At 38.6% G+C, this 17,047-nt stretch overlaps 1 protein-coding gene across 2 annotated transcripts in view; it reads right to left on the reverse strand.

Annotated features, from left to right (window-relative positions):
- Positions 1 to 5,917, reverse strand: part of CIT (citron rho-interacting serine/threonine kinase) — a 73,341-nt gene extending 67,424 nt beyond the window's left edge. For both annotated transcript variants that reach the window (XM_050906628.1, XM_050906626.1), the window contains exons 1-6: positions 5,822 to 5,917; positions 4,918 to 5,059; positions 3,478 to 3,653; positions 2,033 to 2,134; positions 1,678 to 1,820; positions 653 to 746 (exon numbers count right to left, since the gene is read on the reverse strand). In XM_050906628.1, coding sequence (XP_050762585.1) covers positions 653 to 746; positions 1,678 to 1,820; positions 2,033 to 2,134; positions 3,478 to 3,653; positions 4,918 to 5,059; positions 5,822 to 5,917 — 753 coding nt within the window. The remainder of the gene's footprint in view (positions 1 to 652; positions 747 to 1,677; positions 1,821 to 2,032; positions 2,135 to 3,477; positions 3,654 to 4,917; positions 5,060 to 5,821) is intronic.
- Positions 5,918 to 17,047: the final 11,130 nt, after the last annotated feature.

The following is a 17,047-nucleotide window of genomic DNA, read 5'->3' on the forward strand; positions in this document are numbered from 1 at the left end:
AATACTAAGAAAATGCTATGAAAAATAAAAATTGTAAAACAAGACAGGAATCTGGTCTAGAACTTCATATTCTCGCTTAGATATATTTTAATTTCAAATTATCACTTGAAATTGTATGCAGTTACCTAAATTTACAAGGAACTTATAAAAAACTCAACCGATTCACAGCTTTGAATATAGTGCTTTCTGGTGAGTAAAGCCCAGAACATTGGAATGTGACTCATTTCAGTCAAGAGCTCCCCAGTCTTCAAAACTATGCCACCTCAGTTACAAGGAACACAATTTTCAGTCCAGTTATGAACAATTATAAATCCATGTCCTTCTTTAAACACAGCATCGAACAGTTGTAAGAATCTCTAGAAGTATGATTTTGTATTGCAGTGCAGTACGATGAGAAAGTAGACTTGCCTTTACCTTGTGTATTAAAATTTTAATGAGCAAACATGTATCTACTGAGAGCTGCAAAAGATGCTTGAGCTCATGTTTGAAAAGCCATTCATAAATGGAAAAATATCATTGTGAATAGATTCCATATTGGACAAGAAAGGCAGAAGAACAAGGTGTAATCAAGGAGCAGATATAAAGTTAGTTTTCCCTTTTTGACTGGACTATCCAAACAAGCCATAGACAGAGTTTAAATCCACATTATTACCGTTCTGTTCACTGTCATTTTGGCAGCTGATCCAAAGTCCACCAGTTTAATGTGTCCTGTTCGGTCAATAAGAACATTCTCTGGTTTGATATCTCTGTAAGCAAGAAGAAAGCAATCAGTACCTTTCCATACCATTCCCCACTGTCACATCTAGATAACAGGATATCCCTATTCAGCTACCCTCAACCGTGTGCTCAGTTGCATAAAACCTTAACAAGTGGGAGTCTTATTTCCAACTGTTTTTCTGTTTCCAAGCAAACATGAAAGTAGTAAAGTTCCCCTTATTTCATGGAAAGTTAATAATTATTGACAGAAGATGGAAAGGTGGTTTCGCACCTTGACTACATTGTAACCAAGTTACAGTGAAGTATTTTGTAGCTTTCTTCCCAAATTTCCTCACAACTTATTCTGTACATCTTTCAAATCCAGGCAGCTACCTTGCATTAGAAAGCCACAGCCTATGCTCTAAGTGCAGCCACTGCAGCTGCTTGGAACATAAAATACTTCATAACATTTCCAAAGCCTCAGAATGGAATAAATTTATTAAACACCAATATGATTTGAAAATGCATACAGTTACAGCCTTCAAGCCTTGATATGATCTTTAGAAAACTCTGTGATATTTAACTACTCCAATGTCCTATACTGCCCTGTTCACCAATCAGCACACAAGTTTTAACAATTACACTAATCTCCCGTACTACTTGGTGCTAAAAGCAACAATCTCTGGAAAAGATTTTAATTTTTTATAGTGCAACATTAAGGCTTCTTTTTACTAAGCCTCCAGAAAACATATGTAACAATCCTTTCTTTAGTTTGAACTTTACATCAAAGTTAATGCCTTTAGCTACAATTATAGTTGGAGTCCGATTAATTTTCTAATTTTCTTTTCTGATACAGCATGTGAAATACTGTCCTGAAAGAGGATGGAATACAAAAAAACCAAGAATGCATCATTCCAGAACACTTTTTCTGGAATGATACTGATCAAATATTATGTGCAATGCAAAGCAATCTTTACCTACCGGTGTACATAACCCATCTGATGGACACTGTGAATGGCTAAAACCAACTCTGCAAGATAAAACTGCACCATACTCTCATCTAGTTGGTCCTCATATCGGTTTAAGAGTGACAGTAAGTCCCCTCCAGGCTGATACTCCATAACCTACATAAAATTTTAAAGGAACAGATATAGTTCATATATACAAAAGATATTCCATTCAACTCCTCCATATTACACTGGACATATCAAATAGTGGCAAGTAATGGAGGAAAACTTACAGAAGATGAGCACATTTCAACCATCACATTGTTCTTCAACATAACAATGGCAATAGTGTTCAATAGAGGAGAAAAGAAACAGAGACTAGGCATTACCAAGTAGAGATTTTTCTTGTCTTGAAATGCATATTGTAACTGTGGAATCCATGGACTGGTGCTCTGAGATAATATACTGCGTTCTTCCTCAAAAAATGACACCTACAAAAAAGGAAGCGTTCAGTTATATCATGATGAAAATGAGTTAGAATACATTAGAACCCCCTAGTTTTAGAAAGATTTGAGTCTGTGCCAAAGGAACACAACACAAAAAAATTACACAGAAAATATTAAATGCTATTTGCTTGTGATGTGCACCTTTAAAAAAGTAATTTTACTCCTTTGTGTTTTCCGTTCCCCTTCCACCTTCTGTTGTCTAGCTTGCTTTCAACTGAATAGTGCCTGCAGCAAAGGCAAGCTTCCCTTTCAAACTGGTGAAGCATCTACCAGTCTGGAGTACAATCTTGGTTGACCTCATCTGGACTGGCCGTAATAAAATAAAACTAATCTCAAAAGAAGCAGACAAGCAGAAAAGAAGCTAGAGCAATTATGGGGTATCATCTTACACCTAATTCAGTAATAAATGCATTGTAAGGTATTAAAATACAAGGCTTTCTTGAAATCATCCTCTAGCAACTATTTAATTATTCAGATGTGCAGCCAGACAACAAGAAATTAATTTTATTACAGAGATACTGCAAGTTCATTTAGATCAACATTCCCTACTTTCACTGACCCACACTCAACAAGACTGAGCAAGTGTCATATTGAGGGTAGTATCATACTTTGCTTTCTTGTCAACCTATGCCATAACAAGAGTAATTTTAGTTTATCTTCATTTCTGATAGCCACAAACAATGCTAAGAGATCTCAGGAGCAACGTAACTGCACCATATATTGGGAACAACTGATGCAGATATTGCTGTATAAATTCATAAGGTCTTTCATGGAGTATCTTTGTCCTACTTGTCATCTCATGTCAGTTAAAGATTAACTTCTGTTTCTCACCAAACTATGACAACAACCTCCATTATCCCTTTTTTAAGTTTTCAAGTAACACATTTCTCAAGCTAGTGAGAGGCTCTCCATAAAAATCCAGTCACCACAGTTTGCCTTCACACCCACTCTTGACATTCTATGTCGCTCTTTAAAATAAAAAAAACTTAATGAATAGATTGCCTAAAAATTCAAGCCATCATCAAGCTGATCAATACTGATCCAGTGTTTTCTTCATCTGTTTTTTCTTGTCTTACAATTAGATGGTAAGCTCCTTAAGACAAGGGCCATTTTTTGTTTTGGATGGCACCTCACCCAATAGATACACAGTCTATGACAATGGCTTTTAAACACAGCAAAACTACACACAAATATATTACTTCACTGAAATGTAGGATGATCCTTCTCAAGATACACTTTTAACTTAATTCTAATAGTAATGACAAGAAGGAGATGTTCAACAAATTATAATTTATCATTCTACTGTCATAACACAAAAATATACATACGTGCTCCTGCGCTAACAAGGACTCCTTGCTCATCACCTTCATAGCATATACATCACCAGTAACTTTCTCTCTTACTACTTTTACATCTGCAAAGTGACCACAGCCAACCACACTCTTTACTTCAAAATCCTTCACACTGGGTTGCAGTTCCCTTAATTCAGCTATAGTCTCTGCATCTATAAAAATAAAATACTTATTTTTACATTAGCCAACTGGCATTTCATAACAAACACAACATTAAAAATGGGGAATAAAACAAAAAAATCCAACCATTTAGTTCCAGACTCTCAAGAAATGTTAAATCATTCCAGAATATGCTTCTTAAAAAAACAGTATGCATAAGAACTAGAAAGACTGTATTAATGCATAGTTAAGACTGAAATATGGTACATTCAAAAGAATCAGGAAATGTTAAGACAGTTCCCATAGCAACCATAATTCTGTCCCATTCATAACATCATAGGCTGATAGCCTCTTTTGTTTCTAATTTCTTTCCAACCATCCTTTACCAATACAAAGGGTATTCTCTAAATATGAGGGCTTTATCCAGCCAAGTTCTACAAGTCAAGTGGCAGGGTTTTCTCCTCTGCCTGTGGGAGGCACTAGTCTATTGTCTAACAATTAACCATAGACATTTATTTCAGATATTCAGTTCAAGTTTTCCATTGACTAGTTTCAACCAGCATGCACTGTGATAATCAGTTGCTCATGGTAGACTGTTCTAAAAATTCTTCAGACTAGCAGAAAATTACTCTCCGCTAATAATATCTAGAAACTGTTGGATGGAACTATTATAGAGGGCATGGTAAGTTACTTTTAACCAAATGGCTTTCTAGTATACCTTAATAGAAAAAGAACTTTTTTTTCTTTTCCCAAAAAGAATCTGAGCATGTTATCAGTAAAATATTTACACCATCAGAAATTCTATTTCTGAAGCACAGAATTACTATTTACAAGTTACACATGCAAAATTTGGATAACACATGGAATCCAAAAGTTTATTTAAAGCTGAAAGAGCCAAGGATTACCAAGTTCCTTTCTAGAAATTTTTTTTCTCATACCTCTGGTCACTGTCCTGCTCTCAGCTTCTGACATCCTTCTGTTGTGTGTACCTGGAGCTTTGCTGTATGCAGTACTCAGACACTTTTAAAGAAAGTGCCTCCTCAACTATAAATATAGTACAGACTAAGAAGGATACACATTCAAGTCACAGCACTTCAAAAGCCACTTGCATTTGACCTTTTTGGACCTGAAGAAAGCCTTACTAAGATTGCCAAGATCCCCTTTGCAATGTTGAGTCTGCCCACAAAAAGTCAGATGCTCGAAGTCCTGGGTTACAATTATTAATGAATCAAAGCAACTAAAGCATTATTTAAACATTCAGGTTCTTAAGAACTGTCTTTTAAAATGACACCTGAAAATTAGTCTAAACAAACTTACACTTCTTGACAAAGTTGCCAACATGTTTAATTTTCATTAAAGCTGGGTTTCTGCATTCTTCAAAAAGAACGAATAAAGAATCAAGGATGCCTTCCCGGGAGAGAGGAGACATCTGCTGTTGAGTCACAAAGAGTGGCTTCCCCTGGAAAAAAAAAGAAGCAACAGCAGATGGAGTCTCAGACAACAATGAAAAGCCTCAAATCAATAACATATGTATAGAGCAGATTATATATTATCCATTTAAAAATCACTACTTCAGAAATTAGACAAATGATACAGAAGTGTGAGGTAAATATATCAACTCACTATGTCTATCTGTAATAGCTGTTATAGGTATTTATTTTAGACAAAACAATCCTTTAAAGATTGTTAAAATTCAAATCACAGCTTTCTTGAAACTATCTACAACCTACTGATGACTCTGATCTGACTGGCTTTTTTCTTGACATTGTACCATGTGGGTTTTTTCATGGTACAAATAGTTTAAGCAATCAGTATCAATATTAGCTCTAGAAGGAAAAGCTGCTGAACCTCAGATAATCAAATAGCAGCTGGTTAGGTAAATCCATCTCATGACAAACCCTCAGCTACATCACCCATGAAAAAACTGCGGATTACAGGACACAGAATGCAATATTCCATCTTTATGTGGGAAAATCCACTCAGGCTAAAACATTAACAGATGCACACAAACATAAGACCAGCCACTATCCACTGAACTTTGTGCAAACTAGATACACACTTCGAACTTCAACAAGTTATCCCCTTCTTTTACCCCTTCCTCCAAAGAACCACACAGGCACGCTTTGAGTGTCCACACAAACAAGCAAAACTGTATTTTGATACGCTGCGTATGGACACAGACGAAACTGAGACCAGCTAATCCCAGCCAGATGCTTTTCACCTGAAACAGCAGATTTAGCCGAGAAATACGGCTGGTGATGGGCTCCATTGGTCCTGCCTCTACCGGATTTCGGGCACCGCATTTAAACTTCAACATCTTTACAGATTATCTTGTACAAAAGACCACCTGAAGAAGAGAACAGGGACTCTCAAGCAGAGGCATTTGAATGGGTGACTTTAAATAAAAAAAAAAAGGGATGAGGGGGGTTATAATTTAAGCAACATTTGTATTTCCTTGGAGACAAAATTTATTAAAACTAGCAAGTTTGAACACATCCGAAGTATCACAGCAGCTAACGTGTTTTCGGGAAAGGCGGGGAGAGGGAGAGGCTGCAGAGGGAAAACAAACCCTGACACCGCAGACCCCCCAAACGGCGCCGTTTGTGGCTCACGGAGCCGCTGCCCGCGACGCAAAAGCCCGCGCTCCCACAGCCGCTGCTCCGGCCTCTCCTCAGCGCCCGCGGCGCGAGCCCCGGCCTCCAACCATCCCACAACCCCCCGCGCCGCTCTCCCCACCTGCAGCCCCGCTTTGCCGCCATCCAGGTTTGAACAGGAGCGAAGGGCGTGTCCCGGCGACAATCACTTCCGATGACGGGCACCAAGCGCCCCCGCCTCAGCCAATCCTGAGGCCGGCCTGGAGGAAGCGCAGTCGTCACGAGCCGCAGCGTCCCTAGAGGAGCGGCTGAGGTCCCCGGGGACGTCAGCTGTGCGTCACTCCCCCGAGCGAGGCGGGCGCGGGAGGACGGTTAACGGTTTTAACTGTCCAGGTGGCGGTCTGGCCTGCCTGCCTGCCGCTGAGGGGGCCGGTGCTTGCAGGAGGGCCGGGAGCCGAGGGGCTGCCCCGCTCCGCGCCGGGCCTGGCAGCCGCTGGCTCACTCGGGGCCTGGTGGGAAGCCCGCGAGGGGCCGTGCTGGCTCGGCCGTTGGCGGGGAGGCGGGGGAGGTGAAGGGAAAGGCAGGGCAGGGCCTCCGCAGCCTTCAGCCGGGCATGGGCTGTGCCGGGTGGCGGCCGTCGGATACCGCCCTGTGCTGTCGCTGAGAGGCTGCTCTGCTCTCGTAGGTTTGTTCCTGTAAAGTGTACACCGCCTGTCCTGTATTTTACCTCTTCTTCTTTTTTTTTTTTTCTTTGCCAAGTCTTAAAAGGAAAAAGTGACTCATTCTTAATAGTTCTGACTGGAGCTAGTTCAACCGTAGACTAGATGTCATAGTTGGCAGCAGCTAACTGCCAGGTAGGACAGCCAGAGGGGAAATAAAAATGTTTTCAGAAGCTTTAAATTTTCTTCTGTAAAATGCTTATTTGACCTTTATGTCCTAATTTATTTTTTTTTTTTTTTTTTTTTTTGGTGATATGTGTGCCCATTTTATTCATCTGTACGGTAATTAGCTTTCAAGTGAAGCATTGGTGACAATGTTCCCGCTCGGCATCCCCTCCAAATTGCCAATATGCCATCCATCAAAATGTTAAGTGGAATGCAGCATGACCTTGTTTAACAATGGATCCGTGCAGTGATGTCAGTGGAGAACATCAGCATGAAGCATTGATGCTATCTGCAAACATCACGGTTATGCAAAACACAGGATGCTATTTCAAAGTACAGTTCGTTGTTACACAGTGTCTTGGCAGGATTTAAGCTTGTAACAGAAATCTAGGTGATGGGGCTCCTTAAAAATAATCATGTTGCTCTGTAGTGACATAAAACAAGATGTTTTGCTCTCCAGCAATCATTTTAATTATGCTAATACTGGCTTGGCATCTAGTTGATAAAGTAATGCACTGATGGATTTATTATATTATGACTTTATACAAATCATTTTACAGATTTGTGCTTCCTTCCACCTCTTCCAGTCCACTCCTGGAACGCTGACAAATTTTTGGTGTATTTCTTGTCTCAAACTTGCATATCTGGGTTCATTTCAAGTTATTAAACCTGAAAGAGTTTTTAAAATCTAATTGATTGTCCACCACCTGCACTGCCAATTTGCTTTTTGGATTCCACTCAGGACACCGTCATTGTCTATGTCATCCACAACTGCATTGCACAGGAGAGATCAGCTCTTAAAAGAAGTGCAATAAAGAGCTTCGTTTTCATAAACTGGTCAATTTTCATGCTAGTGCATTTTAGTAAAATACCACATCCTGCCTTGATATTTGGAACCCTATCATGTCTAAGGGTACTCTGTCCTAGATTTTGGACAAGTCTCATTGTCTGCCATCCAAACTAAAAGGAGAACTTAAGGCTCCTCTGCCTTTCCCTTTCTCCAGCCTGCCTTCTCCTGCACGAATGCCAGTAGCGCCCTCTCTTTCAACTGCCAAAATTACTTTAAATATCCACGCTGTTTCTAGTGCCACTTGGGAAATTACCGTATCTGTACATTAGTTTAGATTTAGAAAATGGGGGAAGCAGAAGAGCTGGGTTCTCTTTCTGACTGCTCATTTCCATATTGTGTTCAAATAACAAGGTGTGGCTGATTCCATCTTCTCTGCAGGATGCTGTGGAACAGCTGATCCACAAACTGGATGAGGAGATGGGTCATTAAAGGTTTCATCTCATCTGCAATTAGGCTACCCTTTCCCTTCTACAACATGAACACTAGCTGTGGGTCTCCCACACAATATCCCAAATTTGACCAGCCAGGTGAGCTGCTTAGCTAACAAGTCTGCCTCGGTTGGATAACTGGCCTCTCAACTGCCCAGCAGGTTCAACAATGGTATGAGTTTAGTTGCTACGATTTTAATGTTTATAACTTAATTTTTCCAAATAAAGATTTCTTTGTTTGCATACTGTTGGGTGCTTGCAAGCAAGGAAGCTGGCTGTTAAAAGCATTGTTTGGGACAAATACAGTTTTCGTCATAATTTAGGTGAGGGCTCAAGTTAGATTAGTTCCCCTTAAGAAGGCCCTTAAATACATATTTTGCTAGAAGCAGCCATGTGGTAGAAGATCACTTATTGTTTTTTCTTCTTTGTTGCTGTGTAAAAGACTCACTTAAACAAGAATGTCTAACAGCAAAATGAAATAGTAGCATAAAAATACAGCTGCACCAGAACTGTTCTGAAACATTACGAAAAGAAGCTGCAGTGGCAGATGGAGGGAGTAGAGGAGAGAGGGAAAAGCTGTGCAGTTTCAGCAATAAAACCTCAGGACCCATTTCTGATGTCTCAGGTAAAAAAAATAAATACCTTTTCAGAAGAACGTGTATTTTGTTTTTCTTTAAATTGGTGACCTGAAGTCTTCAGAGTGAAAGTGATGATTCCCTCATACTTTTGATATTTTTATCAAGAGCAATCCTAGTACGCCAGTTCTTTGTCTTTATAACGGTCAAATTATATATCACTTCTTGATCTTGACAGCTACTCCTGTGGATAACCTCACTTAGCTTGAAGGATCATCAGCAGACCTGCAATTGTACAAAACAAGGGCTTATTCCTACTATTAAACCAATAGGTCATTCAAAAGCGTAACAGAATAAATAGCTGTATGATTTTCCCTAAACAGGTCCCAGTATGGTGCTCAAGACGTTTTGACATCTCACCATGCACTGAATTGGTTACCATCTGTTTGGCATTTTTTTATTATAAGAGTAGGGGTTTCCTTTTATTTCCTTGGCCAAAATTCTCCTCCCTCATGCTGTTGTATAGCGCGCCAAGGTGACCGTGTTCCAAAGATTGTTTGTCACTGTAACACCCTTCAGGCTTGCTTGGGGTCTAAGACACTAAGTAAATGTAAAAGTAAAAGATCAGGCATGCAGGTATGCCAACTTTTTGCCAAGAACTTGGCGCTCAGATTCTCATCCAAACTAACGTTGCCATATTTTAATGGGCAGAGAGATGCCAAATCCCCCCTAACACCATCTGGCTGTGAACTTCTGTATTTACAGCAGCATCACTCTTAAATATCTTCATCTTTGGAGCAGCAAGACACTCGTGACTGCTCTCAGGATGCTAACGTCCTGAGATTTACATATGGCTAGAAGGTAATAAAAAAGGCTTGTGCTATCACAATTCTAAGAGCTAAGCATGACCAAAAAACTCCTTTTTTTTGTCGTACCTTGGAAATCTGTTCAGCTCTGTTGTTTCCAAATTTTAATGCTAATCTATTCATGCAGACTGGTAGCAGTTTGCGATCTAGGCTTCCAGAGTATGTGGACCCCAGAAATAAATCGTGTTCTTCAGTGATCTTTTGTTGAATGTTATGGCTGGCCTTTACCATAGCTAATCTATATGCATATGAAAACAAAAAATGAATTATCCCTTATCAGCTCTATCCCTTCCTCTAACTCACCAGTATTTAAAAGATCTTGTAATAAACCAAACTCTTCCATTTTTTTTCCTAGCCCTAACCCTGATCATAGCTGGGTTACCACTTTCTATATCAAAATAAAGGGTTAACCTTGGCTGACTTGAATACTATCATAAACCCTTACTAACCATAGCTCTCACCATTGCTTAATGGGACCTAAACAATCCTAGGCACATTTTTTTCCACTTTCTTTTCCCAAACTATCACAAAATAGCCAACTTGGATGTAATAGTTATGCACACTGTAGGGGACAGAAATATGTGCACAATACATCTCCAGGAATAACAGTTATGGAAGAGGTAAGTAAATTCCTTTTCAGAGAAAGATAGGAAGGCAAAGAGAAATAATTGCCAGGAAAACAATTATACTGTCTTTCCCTCTGCAGTATTTTTAATTTCCTCCTTAGAATTTTTGGAAAAAGACTGCTCTGCAATCATTCTCCAAGGATAAGCTGAAAGGAAATGAAATTTTAAAAGACCTAAATGGCTGTTAGGTGTTTCTTCCATAGACTTCCACTAGAAGTTAGGTACAGAGCTACATCTGATAATATTCTTCAAGGTTATTTTGATTGAAATATTAAAGGCCTTTTTTGTTTGTATTAGCAATATGCTAATAATAGTGTTATATAAGTGCTAGTGTTCACTGGGTTTTTTTTTTAATACATTGCTTTTATTTTCTTTACAGAAGTAAAATCCATTAAAATAGTGTTTTAAATACACATGGTAGCCGCCTTCTTAGATACATAGCCATTATCTATCTTTTTATTTATTTATAAAAATGCAAACAGAGACATGTGATGCTCTTCAGACCTAATCCCAGTTCTGAGGATTCCTCATTCCAGCACACACTGTTCCGTGACTACCCATGTTTTCTTACCAAACTTTCCTAACATATAGCCATATGTTGAATTTCTCTGTAAGCCAAAACATAATCATGCTAAATTTCTGGTGTGACCAAAATGAAATGGTAACTGAATTGGGTCACTAACAATCTTTTTTATATGCGAATTGAGCATTTAACCACATGAAAGTGAAGGGGGTTTTAATCCTAATTATCTTCCACATTTTTTTTTTTTATATTTATCCTAAAACAAATACCTCATTACTTTCTGGAGAAATAATTTACTAACTTTTAGATACAGTGAAAAGCAAATGATATTTTATATATCTCAGCTTCAGGCTTCTTTTGTGCTATCACAGGAACACCCCTGATTCCACAAAAATTATTTTATAGAAAGCAATTTATTAAACCTCACGATCTGTCAAGACACATGAATATTGATGTGTTCACATTAACATCTCCTGGAGCAGCTGAAAACTGAATTTGTCATGACTTAATGGGAATTATATGTTGCAGAGCAACAAGTGACAGGGGTTTAATTAAAGCAAAACTGACAAAGTATCTGAGCGACTATAATAAACGTTTTGTTTTAAATGTAGCTAAAGAACTACTTGCATGTTTTCATTGATGTGGAAAGGAAGGCAATGTTGAACTCTGTTTTAGAAGATAAAATCTAGAATAGGACAGGTGCAGTTTATCATCTAGAAATTGCATATAACAAAATACTCAATTACTCTGGAATTTAGATATGGTAATCATGTAAAAGATGGCCATATCGAATTATATTTTACCTAGATTCCAAAAGAAGATATGAACTGAGATACCTTTATAGTGAAGATACCAAATTCTTTTGAGAGCACAATTAAAACTTATTATTGGAATTTAATCTTATATTGGTCCTCGGATGAATGAATTCTAGACGTTCACAGGACTTTTTTCCTTGCCTTAAATGAACAAGTCCACAGGAAAGACACTCTTTAGTTTACTACAACAATAATTGGCTTGCTTGTGGGATGGTCGTTGGTGCTTCATTGCAATGTATTGGAATTCCATTTAGAAACCTGGCATTCCCCACCCTCCTGTGGGCTGCAGAACATTGTGTATCCTGATTTGTGATGAAAGAATTTCTGACTCAATCCAGTGCACACACTATATTCGGAAACTGGTAATCTGACCATCATCAAGGGAAAGTGCCCAAAAAGATTCATTCTGTCTTAATACAAGTAGTAGGCTCTTAGCTGATCTCTGTCCCTGAGACCAGCCAGAAACAGAGATGTGCCAGACAGACATCTCCCTACCCAATATTGATGAGTCGCAGAGCTATGCATACCCATAAATCTCTTTGGCTGACTGCCAGAAAGGTGTAAGAATGGGAATTAATTTAGGAGTTAGCTAGATGGCGTTGAAAGATACTTATATGTCGCTATACCATTGTGATTTGGGGGAGAACAGGTCTAGTTATTGTTTGGAGTTTTCTGGAATAAATAAGGTTAGATTGATGTTGAAACTACACTATGTAACAAAATGGCAGGCAGCCATCTGGGGAGGGAGGCATCACTGAATCGCTTTTCCACTGGAGTGGAAAACATCCCCCTTTTTGAAACAGGGATGTTTCTTTGTTTTAAAACAGGCCTGTTCAATGCCAGTTGCAAACTACAATTCAGTTGGGAAGAGCCTGCTCATATCAAATCCACACACTGAGACAATTGCTCCAGTCATCTCTGCTGTAGAAATCATTGGGAAGTACGAGGTGCTTTCCTGCAGCCCAGTGTTGGCTGACAGATGTAGCTACAACGTACTACAGAGTTCCAAGATTTGTTATCTAAAAGCAGAATAAAACCACTTGCTCTTACATACAGTTTAGTAAAATAAATGCTGTCAGACTGAAGCATCAAAATTAAGTATTAAAATAGATTAAACAAAATATGTATGTTAAAATTATGTAAGCTCTTTTTAAAAAAAAACCAAAACTTTTTACTAACTGAAATTAGATGATTCTAAGATACAGAGGTAGATGGCTTCTTCCTATAACTGAACTTGAAAGAAATTCTGTCTTTTTTCTTTTGAAGATTTATTCCAAAAGTTCCAGTAAACAATAATCTGTGCACTGCAGCCTTATACGCATGGTGGTGAGAACGAATAGGGTAGAAAAGAACAATAGTAGCACTTTGTTCAGAGTATAAATAAAAGCATCAGATGAGGCAATGACAGCTTTAATGTAGAAGGACTCTTCCAGGTAAGACTAAAAGAAATTTAGATATGATTGCCTGTCTATTTTTTAATTTGGAATCACGATTTGGTACTTTACAGATTTAAGATGTTCTTGCTCTGAGTGGGTGTGTTCATTCCTGTCTTGAAGAACTCAGCAATGACAGCCTACATGTTACTTTATTTAATTCTTCTAGAATTAGTTCTATACTGTTTGCTTGGAGGCCAAGAAATATTTTACAGTGATTATTGTGGGATTCTGATTTTTGAACAGCTTGTCCATGTTAAGAATTGTGATCAATAAGTGATTAAGAGATAACACTGACAAACAGTGAAGTAACTTAATGTTCATATAGGAACTGAATGACAATTTCTGGCGGCTCTGGAGGTCCCTGCATGCTCAGATCGCTCTTTTTGGAGCGCTGTTCACCATTCCTGATGGTGATTGGCCTGGCTCACACTGTTTTCTTACACTTTTAAATTTCCTTTGCTACCTGGAAGGAAAAGGCTACAAAAACAGTATATTCTTCCTCAAACAAAAAAAAGCATGGTGGGAGGTTTTTGCAATGATGCAATGTTCATGATCTGCCAAGGAATTGCATTTAGCCTTTTTTAGCCAAAGGCTGGATACTAAAATACAAGTCTTGAAAGAGGAACGGAAACTCCATGCGAAAGAGTTTCTGTGGAATAAACATTTCCTGGGAAAAAAGGGTTAAGGCTACTTTTCTTTTTTCCTGTGTTTTTGAAGTACTGCAGATGGTCTTAAAGTTTTGAAAATCGCTTTTTAATAAAAGGTGGTTTTATGCTACTGTTTCAAATTCCTCTATAATTGAATGAATTACATAAGTACTAAGGTAGAATATTTTCTACTTTCTGCTCTTCCCATCACTCAGCTATCCAGTTTTCCTCAGAGCAATGAGTCTTGTGCATTGATTCTCTGAAATTTTGAAATGTATCAGATGCAGCATTTATGAATTGTGCCAGTGGATGAAAACAGCTAATAGGAATTACTTTCTTGGAAACAAAGGGAGAGGTGCAGACTTGTTGGGGCATAGTACATATTACGATTCTTAAACCTTTTAAACATGAAGCAGAAAGTAGTCAGCTTTTCATATCAAACAATTATGAGAAAAAGCCTAATAGCCAACCTTAAAATGACAAAAAACAAACAAAAAAAATCTGTGCTAAGTAATTGTTAGTTGCTAACAACCTTTCTAAAGCAGAACATCAGCTACCACTTAAAATCCTCCAGAAGACAGCAGTAAAAGCAGCAGAGGAGGCTGGGTTCTGCATCAACTCAATCCACCATGAACAGATATTAGGAAATAAAGATTTTACATTTTAGAATACAGGATGCTGGAATGAAAAAGTATTTGCACACAAGCTGCATAGTTTGTTGCACCTCTGTCCTCTCTATATTCTCCTGGGTTTCATTCTGATGCCTTTCAGTACCCCAAAATCAAAAGATGATATATCATCTAGTTCCTGTGAATAAAAACAGCTATTTCTCTCTTGAAAAGGGCTTTTTAAATCCTACTGGTTTTCTGTTTTGCCAAGCTGGGATTCTTCAGCACCAAACTGAGCCAGATGCGCAGACAGGCAATGCTGGCAGTGGTGTTCAGCAGCTGTGGAGAGTCTGCTAAAGGATGGCTATTCTAGAACCAGTCTTCCCACCTTATATGTAGCTGCTTGGGGCAATGCCATCCCGACATTCAAAAAGATCCAATAAACAGGCTGATACAAGGTATTTATAAATGATGAAGGTGCAGGAACAAGCCTGTCTCACCACTCTGTTGTCGACTGCCCAGCTGTGGTATGAGCAGGACACACAACTCCCACAGCATGAATCGGGAGTACCAACACATCAGAAAATGGCAACTGCTAAATAACATTTTTCTTTTCATCCCTACAAGTCTTTTGTAAGGGGTCATTTCTGCCCCAGCTGCATATAAATTGTACGTTGTTAGTAGATTGATGCTCTCTCGCTTCACCTGCACAAAGTGCTTAATGCCAAAACCACAAGACTGCAGGACTTTAATCATAAAGAAAAAAATAATCAATAAGTCTGGACAGCTTGTGACGCTTACTGACAGATTTTCACTGCCTATATGGCTATATTTTAATTTAGACAAAAATAGATAACACTGCACTTGCATGCAAAAAGAAGTCATCTGCTTCTTATCTAATGTGTAATTCAATAATTCCTATAATTGATCTTCATTGACAGTTTATGCAAGCTCACTCACCCACACTGCGCATATTGTGCTTCCCGACATAATTCCCAACATAGACTATGATATTTCAACAGAGGAAGCTTGTTAAATCAGGTCAAACAAAATAAAAGAATCCGAATCTGCTGCAAGTCCTTGCAGCTGTCTGTCTTTTCACCCTCCTCGTGCCCTCCCCACCCCCCAAAAGAATCCCAACTATTGGTATTTTTGTAATGGGCTAAAAATACAAAACCCAGTTTTGTTAAATGTTGATAGGCTTCAGAAGAAAAATACATCATCATTTTTTCCCTAGATGCTGGACTGTTACTGTTGATCAGACATAACTGCCAGTCTTTATTGTTTCCATGTGGTTTGATTTTCCCTGGAAGTGCCATACATATTCTCATGATCTGCCGAATTAAAAGAATTCTAAATCAGTTCCCAATTGATGAGATGCTATTTCTGAGGTAGGCCAATAAAGGACATTTTCTCTCATAGACAAAGCAACACAAAAATTATGGAGGTGATAATGGGTCTTCAGGTGTCTGAAAGTGATATGTAATTTCAGAGAAACACAAACAATAGATGCATTTTCCATTTACAGTTATTGTAAATAAAGAGGAACATAGTATTTCTGTTTTATAAACACAATCACTTGCCTAGCCAGCATTCTCCAACCATTTCAAATGACTCTTATTCTCCAAAGAACTGAGATACAGGAAGAGTTTAACAGACTAATGACTAGTAGAGACAATTAATGCTAGCAGAAAGCCAGACAAAGTTAAATAGAAGCATGTTAAAATACTAGACACAAAAGGCTGGAAGATTATTTCCAGAGCATATGCTAGCACAGGGGAACCCCTGGTTTAATTTTCTATAAACAGAAATAAAACTCCAGCTTTTTAAACAAAGCATTATTTGAAGCTCAGAGGGAGGCACTTTTCCAAAGATGTAGATTCCTTTATTACAGATTCTCTTGCCAACTGTAAGACCTAATTCTATAGCAGTTGAGCAAATGATTCCCATAAATAACCTCCTTCACCCACAAGCCTTTTCCCCCATCAGCTGGGGGTAGTCTCTTAGGCTAACTACCAACTGTGCTGCTGAAGGATTTTCCAATTTCTGATGGCTATAGCACTTCAGGTTAGTTTTGCTACACCTTACTGAGCTAGTAAGTCATCAGGAGAAAAAGGGAAGCAACCAAGGGTGACACATGTGCAGACGCAATAAAAATCACAGTAGCCCGCTCTTACCGTTCATGCCCACAGCAAGTTCCTAGGGAGGCTTCTGCACAGGAGAGGGATGTTAGTGTGCTCTGAAGAGTAAGACAATATTTCATGAGCTCTGCAGACATATCATTTTATGTGGAAGCATCTTCTTTTTCCCACAGAGTAACTTCTGAAACACTAAACAAACAAAAACACTTGAAGGGCAAACCCATACATATTTCAGTCATTTGTATATAGGTTACTCTTTTGGCATTACAAAATGGAGTAAAATTGACACAACATGTATCTTACCTGTCACTGACACTGAATAGCACAAAACTGACCCAGGGAGTAGCAAGGATTACTAGCTCTGGGCCAGCCATATAGCCTCTTTTGCAAGGATATTCAATAATGCTTTGGAAGGTAGTTGCTTCCCTCTCTTCTGGCCTTTGCTGAAATTTCT

Source organism: Gymnogyps californianus, chromosome 16 (genome assembly GCF_018139145.2).
Source record: "Gymnogyps californianus isolate 813 chromosome 16, ASM1813914v2, whole genome shotgun sequence".
In the NCBI taxonomy this organism is placed as follows: Eukaryota; Metazoa; Chordata; class Aves; order Accipitriformes; family Cathartidae; genus Gymnogyps; species Gymnogyps californianus.